The 16,524-nt window shown below is 47.8% G+C and overlaps 1 protein-coding gene across 3 annotated transcripts in view; it reads right to left on the reverse strand.

The window, feature by feature from the left end:
* Positions 1–7,168: 7,168 nt before the first annotated feature.
* Positions 7,169–16,524, reverse strand: part of LOC120943174 (annexin A1-like) — a 111,535-nt gene continuing 102,179 nt past the window's right edge. For all 3 annotated transcript variants that reach the window (XM_040356338.1, XM_040356320.1, XM_040356328.1), the window contains exons 11-13: positions 15,589–15,647; positions 13,821–13,943; positions 7,169–7,372 (exon numbers count right to left, since the gene is read on the reverse strand). In XM_040356338.1, coding sequence (XP_040212272.1) covers positions 7,310–7,372; positions 13,821–13,943; positions 15,589–15,647 — 245 coding nt within the window. In that variant the 3' untranslated portion in view covers positions 7,169–7,309. The remainder of the gene's footprint in view (positions 7,373–13,820; positions 13,944–15,588; positions 15,648–16,524) is intronic.

Genomic DNA, 16,524 nt, shown 5'->3' on the forward strand with positions numbered 1-16,524 from the left:
ACGTGAGGAGAGTGAGGGGGTGGCTGGACTCGCTGGGCTGCGAAAGAGTGTCATAGACTGACACTCGGCTCAGCTTGCAGTCACCACTCTCGGAATTTACAGGCTGGTTCTCCTGTCCTAAGGATGGGAGAAATCAGTCTGTTTTTTCAGTTACTGAGATGAAGACTTGCCCCCCCCCCCACAGTGCTCATGGAGTCCTTCCTGCAACTCATTCTTCTTCGTGCCAATGAGGATGCAGGGGAAGGAGCAGATTGGGCGGCTGTGGTTGTGTGAGCGCTCGCATTATGCAGTGTCAGCGAGAAGAGGGAGGGGCTGACTGGGGATGCTCTCCCTCTCAAGAGAGACTGTGTTACTCCAGCGGCGGCCCGAGCAAAATACAAAAAATGCAAAAAAATTAAAAAACAATTATGGCGGGGCACAGCATAATGTTGGGGGGGGTCAGGGCCCCCTCTGCCCCCCCATAGGGACACCATTGCCTGCACCTCTGTACCTCTGCTGCTGCCTGATATCTGACCCGGCCTGTCTGACTATGCCTGTGTTGGTCCTATCTGTTCCTGGTTCTGATCCAGTCTGCTGAGCCGCTCCCATCTGCTGAGCTCTTCCTGATCCATTCTGCTGAACTGTTCCTGTCTGGTCAACTGTTCCTGTCTGGTCAACTGTTCCTGTCTGGTCAACTGTTCCTGTCTGCTCAACTGTTCCTGTCTGCTCAACTGTTCCTGTCTGCTCAACTGTTCCTGTCTGCTCAACTGCTCAACTGTTCCTGTCTGCTGAGCTATCCCTGATCCAGTCTGCTGAACTGATCCAGTCTGCTGAGCTGTTGCTGTCTGCTAAGCTATTCCTGGTCCAGTCTGCTGAACTGATCTAGTCTGCTGAGCTGTTCCTGTATCCCATTTCCTGCGAGGAAGTATCCAGGCATCTGATCCATCACTTCCTCTGTCGATCCTGCCAGGCTCCCGTGCCACTCCTTCTCCTGTGCCTTCTGTTACATTACCAGGGGCCACGAGTGGGAGCCATAAGGGAGGCCTTCCTCTGCAATTTGGGCTCGCCACCATCAGGTACATGCAGGCCCGGACTGGCCATAGGGCATACCGGGCATATGCCCGGTGGGCCGGGGCGGCCCGCGGGCCGGTAGTGGCCCGCGAATGGCCCTTGGCGGCCCGCGGGCCGATCGCGGCCCGCGAACGGCCCTCGGCGGCCCGCATGTCACTTCTACCCAGAGGTGTACCAAGGCCCTTGGGGCGGACTGGGCTGGGTTGCAAGAATGCATTTGCCCCCTGGGCTGCTCTAATGTCCTGCAAAAAGGCCACTGAGCTGGCCGAGTGCGCCACCTGCCACAAGTTGTGGATTGTCCACTGGCCACGTCACCTGCCATGTCACCTGGCCACGTCACCTGCCACAAGTTGTGGATTGTCCACTTGCCATGTCACCTGGCCACGTCACCTGCCACGTCACCTGGCCACATCACCTGCCACGTCACCTGGCCACATCACCTGCCACAAGTTGTGGATTGTCCACTGGCCACGTCACCTGCCACGTCAACTGGCCATGTCACCTGCCACAAGTTGTGGATTGTCCACTTGCCACGTCACCTGACCACGACACCTGCCACAAGTTGTGGATTGTCCATTTGCCACGTCACCTGCCACAAGTGGATTATGCACTTGCCAAATCACCTGGCCACGTCACCTGCCACAAGTTGTGGATTGTCCACTGGCCACGTCACCTGCCATGTCACCTGGCCACGTTACCTGCCACAAGTTGTGGATTGTCCACTTGCCATGTCACCTGGCCACGTCACCTGCCACGTCACCTGGCCACATCACCTGCCACGTCACCTGGCCACGTCACCTGCCACAAGTTGTGGATTATCCACTGGCCACATCACCTGCCACGTCAACTGGCCACATCAATTTTCCACAAGTTGTGGATTGTCCACTGGCCACGTGACCTGGCCACGTCACCTGCCACATCACCTGGCCACGTCACCTACCACAAGTTGTGGATTTTCCACTTGCCACGTCACCTGCCACAAGTTGTGTATTGTCCACTGGCCACGTCACCTGCCACAAGTTGTGGATTGTCCACTTGCCATGTCACCTGCCACGTCACCTGCCACATCACCTGGCCACGTCACCTGCCACAAGTTGTGGAATGTCCACTGGCCACGTCACCTGCCACGTCAACTGGCCACGTCACCTGCCACAAGTTGTGGATTGTCCACTTGAAACGTCACCTGCCTCAAGTTGTGTATTGTCCACTTGCCACGTCATCTGCCATGTCACCTGGCCACGCCACCTGCCACAAGTTGTGGATTGTCCACTGGCCACGTCACCTGCCACAAGTTGTGGATTGTCCACTTGCCACATCACCTGCCACGTCAACTGGCCACGTCACCTGCCACAAGTTGTGGATTGTCCACTTGAAACGTCACCTGCCTCAAGTTGTGTATTGTCCACTTGCCACGTCACCTGCCATGTCACCTGGCCACGCCACCTGCCACAAGTTGTGGATTGTCCACTGGCCACGTCACCTGGCCATGTCACCTGCCACAAGTTGTGGATTGTCCACTTGCCACGTCACCTGGCCACGTCACCTGCCACAAGTTGTGGATTGTCCACTTGTCACGTCACCTGCCACAAGTGGATTATGCACTTGCCAAATCACCTGGCCACGTCACCTGCCACAAGTTGTGGATTGTCCACTGGCCACATCACCTGGCCACGTCACCTGCCATGTCACCTGGCCACGTTACCTGCCACAAGTTGTGGATTGTCCACTTGCCATGTCACCTGGCCACGTCACCTGCCACGTCACCTGGCCACATCACCTGCCACGTCACCTGGCCACATCACCTGCCACAAGTTGTGGATTATCCACTGGCCACGTCACCTGCCACGTCAACTGGCCACGTCAATTGCCACAAGTTGTGGATTGTCCACTGGCCACGTGACCTGGCCACGTCACCTGCCACATCACCTGGCCACGTCACCTACCACAAGTTGTGGATTTTCCACTTGCCACGTCACCTGCTTCAAGTTGTGTATTGTCCACTTGCCATGTCATCTGCCATGTCACCTGGCCACGCCACCTGCCACAAGTTGTGGGTTGTCCACTGGCCACGTCACCTGGCCACGTCACCTGCCACAAGTTGTGGATTGTCCACTTGCCATGTCACCTGGCCACGTCACCTGCCACGTCACCTGGCCACATCACCTGCCACATCACCTGGCCACGTCACCTGCCACAAGTTGTGGATTGTCCACTTGCCACGTCACCTGCCTCAAGTTGTGTATTGTCCACTTGCCATGTCACCTGGCCACGTCACCTGCCACGTCACCTGGCCACGTCACCTGCCACATCACCTGGCCACGTCACCTGCCACAAGTTGTGGAATGTCCACTGGCCACGTCACCTGCCACGTCAACTGGCCACGTCACCTGCCACAAGTTGTGGATTGTCCACTTGCCACGTCACCTGCCTCAAGTTGTGTATTGTCCACTTGCCACGTCATCTGCCACATCAACTGGTCATGTCACCTGCCACAAGTTGTGGATTGTCCACTTGCCACGTCACCTGACCACGACACCTGCCACAAGTTGTGGATTGTCCACTTGTCACGTCACCTGCCACAAGTGGATTATCCACTTGCCAAATCACCTGGCCACGTCACCTGCCACAAGTTGTGGATTGTCCACTGGCCACGTCCCCCTCTCTGCATATTAAGTGTTATATTACAGCAGCCTGTGACAGTTTCTTGCCCTCCTAGATGTTATGATGTGGGTTCACACTGGCAAGCTGCAGTTTAGCTGCAGTTCTGGCATGTTACCCTCCAGTCCCATAGACTTCTATTAGGTTGTACATTTTTGCTGCATGTCCTGAAAGTGCACAAAAAGTCCTGCATCTGTGGTGCAATTCCAAAAAATGCAGCAAAAACGCACAATTTCTAATTAGAAGTCTGAGGGACTGGGGCTATGGAAAACCTCCACAGTGGCGGCCTGTCCATTAAGGGCACACAGGCACTGCCCCCTCCATTATGCCACCCCCATATGTAAAATGGATAGATTCATGCCTGACCGGCCACTAAGATGGGGTAAGTGTCGGTCAGACAGCGAGTGGGTGGAGGGTGTGTCACAGTGGCTGCATTTGATGGGACAAAGTGGCTGCATTTGATGGGACAAAGTGGCTGCATTTGATGGGGCACAGTGGCTGCATTTGATGGGGCACATTGGCTGCATTTGATGGGACAAAGTGGCTGCATTTGATGGGACAAAGTAGCTGCATTTGATGGGGCACAGTGGCTGCATTTGATGGGGCACAGTGGCTGCATTTGATGGGACACAGTGGCTGCATTTGATGGGGCACAGTGGCTGCATTTGATGGGGCACAGTGGCTGCATTTGATGGGGCACAGTGGCTGCATTTGATGGGGCACAGTGGCTGCATTTGATGGGGCACAGTGGCTGCATTTGATGGGACAAAGTGGCTGCATTTGATGGGGCACAGTGGCTGCATTTGATGGGGCACAGTGGCTGCATTTGATGGGGCACAGTGGCTGCATTTGATGGGGCACAGTGGCTGCATTTGATGGGGCAGAGTGGCTGCATTTGATGGGGCACAGTGGCTGCATTTGATGGGACAAAGTGGCTGCATTTGATGGGGCACAGTGGCTGCATTTGATGGGACAAAGTGGCTGCATTTGATGGGACACAGTGACTGCATTTGATGGGGCACAGTGGCTGCATTTGATGGGACAAAGTGGCTGCATTTGATGGGGCACAGTGGCTGCATTTGATGGGACACAGTGGCTGCATTTGATGGGGCACAGTGGCTGCATTTGATGGGGCACAGTGGCTGCATTTGATGGGGCACAGTGGCTGCATTTGATGGGGCACAGTGGCTGCATTTGATGGGACAAAGTGGCTGCATTTGATGGGGCACAGTGGCTGCATTTGATGGGACAAAGTGGCTGCATTTGATGGGACAAAGTGACTGCATTTGATGGGGCACAGTGGCTGCATTTGATGGGACAAAGTGGCTACATTTGATGGGGCACAGTGGCTGCATTTGATGGGGCACAGTGGCTGCATTTGATGGGGCACAGTGGCTGCATTTGATGGGACAAAGTGGCTGCATTTGATGGGGCACAGTGGCTGCATTTGATGGGGCACAGTGGCTGCATTTGATGGGGCACAGTGGCTGCATTTGATGCGGCACAACAGCTGCATTTGATGGGACAAAGTGGCTGCATTTGATGGGCACAGTGGCTGCATTTAATGGGGCACAGTGGCTGCATATAATGGGGCACAGTGGCTGCATTTGATGGGGCACAATGGCTGCATTTGATGGGGCACAGTGGCTGCATATAATGGGGCACAGTGGCTGCATTTGATGTTTTTGTTCAGTTTGATTGCTTCCCCCCAAAAAAATGTTGAGCACCAGTGTGAGCCAAAAGGCTTGCACTCACAAATACTCCACTGAAAAGTTATCAATTCTCATGTCACTTTTCAGAGGCATTTGACAGACAGTAAGGAGGTGATGCCTAATTTCCTCCCTGCCTGTTTTAACCTCAGCCAGTCCCTCCAGATATTTCACTTTGTACTCCACCTTATTTCCATTACTCTCTATAGGTATTAGATGTTCTCTCACCTTATTCTTTGCACATCTAATACATATTGAGAGTTCTGGAAATAAGGTGGAGTTCAAAGTGAATTTCTAAACCTAAGTTGAGAACCCCTTTCAGAAGATTTGAGGATATTATTAAACTCAGAGACTGGTGGACTTAGGCCATCATAGATTGAAAATCTGCCAGTTCAGCAGAAATTTCAACCTTTCAATGTGCAGACTGGTTATACAGACTCCGATCTATCAACTGACTTCAATACAACAATGGGAAATGTCCAACGATTTCTCTCTGTTCCAGCAATGTGGAGTGATTTCTCTCTCTGTGCCACAAATGTGGAGCAGTCTCTCTCTCTGTGCGGGCATCCCATCATTAACCCCCGCCGCGTATACCCCCCCCCCCCCGGGCTGCTCAGTCTAAAATGCCCGGGCCTATTTTTTGTCCCAGTCCGGGCCTGGGTACATGACAGTGTCTGTGGAGTGATTCCCACATGATTAATGAGATCTACATGGATTTAAATGTTTGTTTTCCTAGCCCCTTTCCCACCCTGGCATTTCTTTAACTGGTTCTTTACGTGCAGGGGAATGAATGATCAATCATGTGAGCACTACCTGTCACTGTGGTCACACGATCAGATTGCTGTTAATACTAGAGACAGTGATGCTCAGTCACTGTACTGGGAGCACACTCAGCACTGTGTGGGCATTAAAGCACACCAGGGGTGCCTGGGTGCTGCCCCCCCCTTGCCACCCCCTTTATGCAGTGAATAGATTTATGCATAGCATGAATCTGCAGCAACCCCCTATTTACGTGTCTGGCCCCTTTCAGGGCAACGGGCGCATGAATTACAGCAGCCAGTTTTTTTTTTAAGCACCCGATTCGTGCCAGAGACTATAATAGTCTTCAGAATAGGGTGGACTCAGATTGCAGAAGATGTGACCAGGGCCCACCCAGGTGTGTTGAAACAGCAAATTAATATAATAACCAGTTTCCCGATCCTATTGGATGCCTAGCGCCAAGAGGAGCAGAGAGGAGAGGACACCAGAGCATCACAAACCCCACCGGCCACCACACATGCATTACATGGTTGGTGAGAGGTTAAGGACTTTTAAACCTGTGATATCCTTATTGGGGTAAAGAGTTTTTTTTCTTTTTTAGGCACCTCTTTTAAAAGGGGGCTTTTGGATTCCAATTAGCCCCTATGTCCATTGGGCAGGATGTGGGTTTAGAAGCCCTTGTCCTCATCAACATGCAAACATTTGCTAGAGAAGTCAGGCAAGGTACACTCAAACTTATGGCCTTGTATGGTTCCCCTTTTCCTGGCCAGCTGTGCTACATGCTTGAATAAGACTCTGGTATGGATTTTTAGGGAACTGCCCCCCCCCCCCTATGTGGGTTCCCCATTACATGCATACCAGAACCTCAGGTTTTTTTCTGGGGCAAGAAAATAAGTGTCTGGTATGTATTTGGTGCATTACACCCTTCTCTATCTGATCGAATGAGAAAAAAAATACATAAAAAATGTGCAGCAAAGAAATGGGACACTATATACATTAACAAGTTTATTACATATGTGATTTATGCTTACAGTGACTTGCATTTTTTTGGTCATTGAAATCTTTTTCCATAGTAAATATAAAATGCAGTACTTCCAGCTAACCTTCTACAGATTTTATAAATCAAATGCTTTCTAGTTGTCAGGGCCACAAAGGCTCATCATAATGGTTTCATAGACTTCTTTCAGTTTTTGTTCCTGTAAATGTAAAGATTGTGTATTAATTATGTGTATTAACAGTAAAATTCAATAGATAAACCACAATTTTACATATCAATATATATTGGATTATAAGATCAATAAATTGTTCACTGCCAGTGTTTTCTAGGTGAACATGGGAGATGAACAGGGATAAATGAATGCAGAACCAATCTATATATATAAAACTCAGTGTGTGTATGTATGTATGTTCCAGCATCACGTCCAAATGGCTAAAGATATTAACATGAAACTTGGCACACATGTTACTTACAGTATATGTCAGCAACAAACATAGGATAGGTGGTTTAACCCTTACCCACCCCCATTTGCCATGGTCGGGGTTTTCCTTTAAATTCCCATTCAACTCTATGGGAAATACATGTTACTTCATAACTTTCAAACGGCTGTAGATATTTCGATAACACTTGGTCACATGTTACTTATATGTCCACTTAAACTATAGGATAGTTAATTTATCCCTTAACTACCCCCATTTGTGAGGGTCGGGGTTTTTGTTTAAAGTCCCATGCAAATCAATGGGAAATGTATGTTCCCACATAACTTCTGTACGCCTGGAGATATTTCCATAATACCTGGTACACATATTACTTATATGCCAAATAAAAATATTTGACAGTTAAATTAACCCTTACCTACACCCTTATATAAAAGATGGGTATATTTATATTACTATTATTTTCCTCCCCAAAAGGTTAAGATAGGAAGACCGGGCAACGCCGGGTATTCAGCTAGTAGGTCATAAAGAAGGCTCTTGGATTCCCCAGGGTCTTGTCTATACTCAAGCTGTGATAAAAATAATTCTGTGGGTTTCAGGGAAATTTCTCATTTGGGCTGAACTGTCCTCATACAGTACTACTGTATGAGGACAGTTCAGCCCAAATGAAAAATTTCTACCTGTGGGTGAGTCATACTGGCCCCAAAACTATGAGGACTATTCAATATACTGATGGCAAAGATGTACCGATTTAGCGATCATCCTTGATGCTACCAAAACTATTTAGGAATGCCATGAGCAAATAGCTGCTCGAAGGCAGTGGGAAGATTTGCTCTTTGCAGAGAAGATGATAGGTTGGTTGGCATGAAGCCCGAGGCAGAAGCTTAAGCTCCAGTTTAAAGCCCCTGGATAAAATGTTCTAGACCCAAGCATCGGAGGCACCAATGCTTCAGCCTACAGTTTTGTATTAGGACAATCATGGATTTCTAAAGCTTTCAAATCATGTTTAAAAAAGGGCTCAATTATGGGTCCAAAATCTTACTAGAAGTGGCAAGTCAGGTCTGCAGCAGTTTCCAACACACTATTTTTCACTTCAGCTGGCAGTTAAATACACTCGGAGCAATAATGCCTCTGTAGTAATTCATGGAAGTTTCAGGAAGAGTATATGCAGAAAAGGGAGCACAGAGGCACAATCAGCGTTCTATAGATCAAAAGGTTGTGCAAGACCAACACTTTGTGGCCAGACGCCTGTGTTTATGTATATATTATATATAATATATATATATTGTGATAGTCCAGTTCCCTGTCCTGGTAATGGTCGCCTAGGACTCTCAAATAGGCAGGAATCTCCAATCCTGGGACCGGGTTTTGGAAACAGCCAAGAGTGTGGCTGGTTGATTGAGCAGGTGGGTCCTGGGCTTATAGTAGAATCAAGACCAGTGTTCTGGACTCCACACTCCCGAGGAGTCCAGGCAAGCAAGGGAGAAGCATGCAGGTCTGCATGGTATAGACAGAGGACCCAAAGCTGTGGGCTGAGCAGCACAGAAGCTGAGAGAAGGTACAGTGATTTGTACAAGTACTTAGGTACGTGGCCAAGAGGGCTGAAGTGTAAGCCTAGGGGGCTGTATTTCTGAAGAGAGCCAGTTGGCTTGGCATTTTCGTTTGACCAGTTCTTTATTGCTGTAGAAACTTGAAACCCCCTGCGTGGGAAAGTCTGGATGGACGTTTTTCTTTCTTTTAATAAAAGTGGGTCAACAAACCCTTAAAAAGCACAACTGGCGTGGACTCTGCTGCTCACTGGTATGCTCTACCCAGATGCTAAATCACCCCAACATTACAATTGGTGGAGAATGCGGGCATGGACTGAAGATCCTTGCAAATACCAGTGAGCTATTGCCAGAAACTGCATAACCTGTGTGTGTGCAGGTGAGGAGAACCTGCAAGAGAAAGGTGATTAGCCTTAAAGAGACAGTGCTCTAATTTGTTGCTGAACTGTGCACATTTTTTTCGGAGTGATTGTGAGTATGGGGCGATCAAGACGCCTAAAAGAAGCAAGAATGGCTGAGATGATAGATGGAGCTCTGAGGCTGGAGGGGTTGTTACCGCCTGATCGAACCCCATACATGCCTGAACAGAGTTTTCCAAGGGAAAAGAGGGCTGCTGTTGTCCCTAGCAACCCTGGTGCAATGAGTGCACAGACAGCTAATGTGGAGCGTCCACCAGCGTTTGAATCTGCAGTGGATTGGTGTAAGCGACACCTGGCAGGATTGGACCAAGCTAAAGTGGAAGCGAAGCCAACCTTTGATAAAAAGAGAGATCTGCCAAATGTCCATGCCTGGGAGAGGGATGTTGTTGCCCCTGGCAACGCTGCTGCAGTTAAACCAGCAGCTGTTGTGAAAATTGTGAAAGTGACACAGCTTGAGACAGGGTCCAGCAGATGCAGTGTGGGAAACCCTGACAAGACAGGAAACCAAGTGCGCTGTTTGCGATGCAGCGAGTGGGGGCATGCAGTCTCCAAGTGCCCTTTGTCCCTGGCTCCAATGCAAAGTTACCTAGCAAAACAAAGGTCTGCAAATCCTGTGTTATGTGCCAGAAGAGAGGCTGACCAAAAGCCAGGACGGAGAGTGGTTGCCCATAGCAACACAGAGGAGGCCAGTCGGGCTGTCTGTGGACCATGGGGTGTGCTTGCCTGCAAGGGTCGTGACAAGTGGCTTCCGGAGAAGCCAATACAGCATGTTGGAGAGAACCAGCAAAGCTCTGCAGGGAGAGTGCGATCTCCCATGACAACAAGAGTGGAAGTTGTGCCTGGAGAGAGAAGCTGCAGGAGAGATTTGCCTCAACGTCCCCACAAAGAGCCCTGTGCGTTCTTGCCAGCTGGGAATTATCAGGAGAGAAACGCACAAGAGAAAAGTCGTCCTGTTCCATGTCTGGAATGTGGCCAGCTGGGGCACAAAATGTTGTCTTGCCCTAGATTCTGGGGTGCACCTGGAGATAATGATGCTGAGCCAGTTTCCTGTAAAAATATATTTGCCGTCACCCCTGGCAACAAGGAGGAGTTTTCTGTTGTGTCTGCAGGGGGTGCGATTTCATCCCATGGCCACCAGGGGGAGTTGGCCAGTAAATGTGTGGCTGAGGACTGTTTAAGACAACGTACTCAAATGAAGATGGTGACCCCAACTACTGCAGTGGGTAAGACTGTCTTTAATGAAATGATGTCTGGGACTGCTGATTGCAGGTATAAAAGAACTGGTTACGAGACTGTCCATGATGATGTGAGAGTGACTCCAGTTAGTGGGGCCACTAAATGTGTGCTTAAAGATTACTTCTCCCTACAAAGTGGGAATGCAGGGGTTAAAGTCCAAACAGAACCTGTATTGATGACTAAAAGTGTTGTGTCTAATGTCTGCCAGTCTCAAGTAGGCAGTGGGCTAGGACAGCCTGCACAAACTAAAAATGCTATAAGTGTTATGGTTAATGAAAAGTTTGCTGCTGTTGGGAAAATCCCAGGTTCTTTCAGAGCAAAAGCTGTTGTCACAAATGGGCCGTTGCCTGTAGCAACTGATGGTAAGACAGCACAGTTGTCCCCAGAAATCTCCAGGGAACTTCATGTATTGAAGTCGGAGGTTGCCATGGACAACTGGTATGTCACTCTGGTGGGACAGAATGGAACTGTACTGTGTAATGGTAATGTGTTAGTGCAAGCTGCTAGTACTAAGAATGTGCAGGTAAATGGTGGGTTAAAACAACATGTGAAAAATGCAAAGGTGTGTGAGGCTTATGAAGCGCCGCCCGAGCAAGGTGGTGGTGGTTGTGGTGTATTGCAACCTGTGGTGCTAGAACATGTGTTACCGAAGTCTGCCATGATTTGTAATTTGGGTAATGAATCTGCAACTAAACCCATCTGTTCTAATGTGTGTCCTTGGGCGGATGGATCAGGGCTAAGGAGCGCCGATGAATGGAGCACAGCTACAACAGATTGGGATAGTTGGGGTAAAAATCTAATGTCCCTGATAGATGAGGCTTTCATGCATAAAAGTAAGGTGGACAAAGTTTCTGCTGTGCCAGCAGGAGGGATGGCAGAACAGCTTATACCAGAGGGCGCGGTGGCTGCTGCAGGGGTTAACACTCGTGAGAAATATGGACCATATAAGGGCGAGCACACAGCAGACACTTTGTCCACAACCTACAAAAATGATGCTGACGTAGCGTATCAAAGTGATGTTGTCAATGGTAATGTGAAGCAGTTCATTAGTGCTGAACCTGAGAAGTTGGGTGTGAGTCAAGCACCTGGCAGCGCTCTGATAGAGCACCAGGCTGTGGTCGTCTCCAGCTGGGAGAAGGTTTCATTAAACCTTGCAACCTCTCGCGTCTCAGCAATTGAGTCTGTCTGCATTCCCAGTGTCAGGAAAGTCCCCAGGAAGGATTTCAATCCGAAGCCAAGGGTATGCTTTCTAACAAAAGTGTTAAAGGAGATGCTTACACTTTGGGATGTACAGCCAGTCTATACTGGGGTGTCTCCACCACAGTCAGACAGTCTGGTACTGCGGAGTACCATTAGGTGGACCCCTGAGTGGCAGGTGGTACAGCACAATGGAAGACAAGACAAAAATGGTTTATTTATGACTGTATTACTGGTGTTAAAAGTCGCCTCTAGGTATGCTGATGGGTTACTTCCTGTACAAGAGGTTTATGGGAGAGGCTTTGGCAAAAAGAAAGTGTCTGAGGTTTCACCACCTAACAGCCAGGTAGAAGGCATTTCTGCTGCTATGGTTCAAGATGGTACTGGTCAGTTGTCGGTGAAGGGCCTGTATGCTGTACCAGTGGTACTATCACATGAGATGGAAGGGCCAAATGTGGACCAGAAAGCAGCAGAAATCCTAACTGGGGCCCAACCGAAGATGGTTAAAGAGACTGGGGTCCCCAGTCCAATGTTTGGTTTAGGTGATAAACGGATAAGAAGTGCAGTAAAAATTGTATGTGGATCAGAAGAGAACTTGTCTCTTCAGGTGGATAAAAATACAGATGGTATCAGAACAGGTCAAGTGGTAGGACAGCTGCCTGCAGAGAGGGTGAACCCCGAGGAGGTGACGTCCTCTGAGGTTCCCGTGGGTGATGGCAACCCTCTGGTATGTGTGCCCTCTGCAGACTCTGCCCTAGCAAATACTGAAAAAAAAGGCATTGGTGACTTTTGCAACATTGAGAGGCGTAAAGTTGGTTTGAATATGTATATCAATGATGAACCAAATAATTTGTTAAAGGTACATGACAGTGTGGTGTCCAAAGGTATTGGGAAACCTGGGAACCTGAAGCGTGGAGGCAGAAGGGTTGGTAGAAAGACCAGGGGTGACCGGTTTAAATTTCAAAAGAGGAAGTGCTTATGGAACCCCAAAAGAAGAGGGAGAAGGCTGAGTGCAGGGAAATATAGCTGGTTAAGATCCAGGGTGGGACGTACCTGGAAGCGCACCCGGAAAAAAGGTTGGGCCTATGTGGCTGACAGCCAGCACAGAGGTGTCCCAACCATGATGATGGGTGCTGGTGTTCCTCCCTCTGGATCGAAACAAAGGGGGGGGGTATGTGATAGTCCAGTTCCCTGTCCTGGTAATGGTCGCCTAGGACTCTCAAATAGGCAGGAATCTCCAATCCTGGGACCGGGTTTTGGAAACAGCCAAGAGTCTGGCTGGTTGATTGAGCAGGTGGGTCCTGGGCTTATAGTAGAATCAAGACCAGTGTTCTGGACTCCACACTCCCGAGGAGTGCAGGCAAGCAAGGGAGAAGCATGCAGGTCTGCATGGTATAGACAGAGGACCCAAAGCTGTGGGCTGAGCAGCACAGAAGCTGAGAGAAGTTACAGTGATTTGTACAAGTACTTAGGTACGTGGCCAAGAGGGCTGAAGTGTAAGCCTAGGGGGCTGTATTTCTGAAGAGAGCCAGTTGGCTTGGCATTTTCATTTGACCAGTTCTTTATTGCTGTAGAAACTTGAAACCCCCTGCGTGGGAAAGTCTGGATGGACGTTTTTCTTTCTTTTAATAAAAGTGGGTCAACAAACCCTTAAAAAGCACAACTGGCGTGGACTCTGCTGCTCACTGGTATGCTCTACCCAGATGCTAAATCACCCCAACATTACAATATATATATATATATATATATATATATATTTTTTTTTTTTTTTTTGCACAGGATCCTAATGTTGAATAAGAACCTATACCAACCTTAATAGCCTGGCGCAGGGATTTTCCATACAGCTTCTTATAGAGATATTTGATCTCTTTTAGGTCAATTTCATTTCGAGATACCAGAAGCCTAATTAAGTCTTTAGGTCTGGTTCCAGGTCCCTAATATAAAAGAAAAACAAAACTGTAGACTATTTGAAAGGGATATTGCTAAAGAATGCCATAAACACATTGATTTACACCAAAGTTTATACTTTTTATATGCCAAGCAATATGAAAATGACTAGACAATCCTTTAAAGTGCCTCTCCCTATATTGCAATGCAACCTAAATAGATAGCAGGCATTAAATCCCTTTATCTACCATTTCTTCTTATCTAGTACCCCTGGGGACTCAAAACCCAGCAAGCTTTTTATGAAAAATCAAACTTATTCTTGGATCTCTTTAAAATCTGCATAACACACCTATCAAGCTTGACCTCACAGGGGGAAGTCAATGGCATGTTGAAGCCAGTTATAATTTGCATAATTTTTCTCCTTTAATGTGCACCAAGAGAAACCTGAACAGAGACATAGGCTGCCCGCTTCTGAAAATGCTAGTTACCTGGCCTTTATGTCCTTTGGCTTGCATAAAGTTAAAAACCCTGAGCAATAATGAATTCACAAGTTTTGAGTTGTTCTGTGTCAGTTATTTAGAAAGCCAGGCAACTAGCATTTTGAGAAGGACACCGCAGCAATGTTTTTCCAGAACACTTTACAGCGTCAGTAAACTCATCTACATCAGTATTGCCATTTAGGTTGGGAACACGACACCACCACAAATAAATAACTATTACAAGATAAATCCCTTATTTAGCTTTTTTTCGTGGAATGCAACCCATCTTCTCCACACTTCAGGGCCCTGGTCTGTAGGCTGGCTAAGAGCAGCAGGTGACCTGTTGGTGTTGCTGCCGTGCATGCCAGTCTTCTACCCAGACTGAAGAGCGTTTTGAAGAATTAGTGGTCATGTGTTTAAAAAAAAAAAAATGCAGAGAAGATCAGCCTGCAAAGTGTCGCCAGAGGGAATGAGGAAGCTACTGGTGGCAGGATCACCTGGTAGTTTTTATTTATTGAAATGGTATTACAGAAAAAGAAAATCACTAAAACATGCAACGTTTTGAAATCTCTAATAAAGACCTTCCTTTTGAGTTAACTGGCACTCTTAAACCTTTCCATAGGTATGGAAGGTGGGATCTTCACCTTGTCAGTGCTATAAAGCTAAAAAAAAAAAAAAAAAAATGTAGTGCATGGAGTACACGGTCTGCTAAACACATCCTGAAAGTATGCTTGAGGCCCTAAACTAAACCGGTGATAATCTTTGGTGCTATACATAAGGAGATCTGTACCTGCATTTGTTTACAATACTGTCATGGGCCTCTTTACACAAGGGGACCTTAATCAAAGGCCAAAATCACTGCTCCAAATATTTGTGTTGGGGGCTAGGGCCTACTCATACATCTGATGTGAACATGTGCATTGCCTTGCCATTCATTGTTAGTGGCGACACCACAAATGATGCACAAGGTTACAGGGCACCACAATACCCGATTATACCCAATCTTATATTCTATGTTGGAAAAAAAAGGTGCATGTCCATTTCTTGGGTTCTTTCTAACGTGTGCCCTAAAAACGCAACATAAGTGAACACTGGGGGGAAAAAAGGGAAAGGCCACTTAATGTTGGAGCACATTAGGACATCAGTGCTTGTTAATTTCTGGGATTCTAGCCTTTATTGTGAGCAGTAATAAAAAAATAAAAATAAAACATACCTTCATTGACAATTTGAATCTTTCAGCAAAATAAGTTGGTTTGCTTGATGCAACCTTTGCTGCAAAATGATACAATAGTTAAAAATCCATAAAAGTGTTACATTTTTTTTTTTATAAATTCTTTAGTTTACACAATTTTTCCTTTACACGCTTCTACATAGTCTTGATTCCGCCAGTACATTACACTTCATTAAATACATTTAATTATTTCCAAACTTAGTACACTCTTAATTTTCCCATTTTCCTCCCCCTCCAATCCCACTCCTCTCTCAAAAAAATAAAATAAGAATAAAACCCCTCTCTCTCCGTTCCGTCTCCCCCCCATCCCTCCTTCTCCATCAGTCTTTTTTTATTTTTATTTTTTTACCTACTCATTGGCCCTTGTGCCCTCCCTATATGCCATATATGGGGGTGTCATGATCGCTACTGTGCCAAACAGACAGCGAGGCGTGGTCGCGCCCCAGTTGGCTCTGGGTGGAATTGAACCCAGGGCCTCTCCGTTGTTGGTCCGGGTCTTTGCCTCTGAGCCACTGCTCAGCGATATTCTTCTTGCTGTCCGTCGGAGCCTGGTTCTGAACTCGTGCTACTTTGGACCAATCAGTGACCTGAGCGGCCTATTTAAGCCAGCCCCTTCCTCGCAAATTGCTGGTTCGTTGTCAGTGTTTGGAGTATTTGCTACTGGAAACCTTATCTATGGATATCCTGTTTTACCTGACCTTTGGCTTGCTCTCTGGATTGATGCTCTCCTCAACCCTGTGACCCCGGGTTGATCTTTGGACTATCTGACTTCTCAACCCCTTGACCTTGGCTTGTTCTCTGGATTATTCTTCAGCCTTCTGTTTGGACTATTTCCTGTTTGCTTCTGAACAGCCTCCAGTGAGCTTCGGCTATCCAGTTCCCGGTCCACCTTGGATTCCCTCCTGCCACTGGACCCGG

Source organism: Rana temporaria, chromosome 1 (assembly GCF_905171775.1).
Source record: "Rana temporaria chromosome 1, aRanTem1.1, whole genome shotgun sequence".
In the NCBI taxonomy this organism is placed as follows: domain Eukaryota; kingdom Metazoa; phylum Chordata; class Amphibia; order Anura; family Ranidae; genus Rana; species Rana temporaria.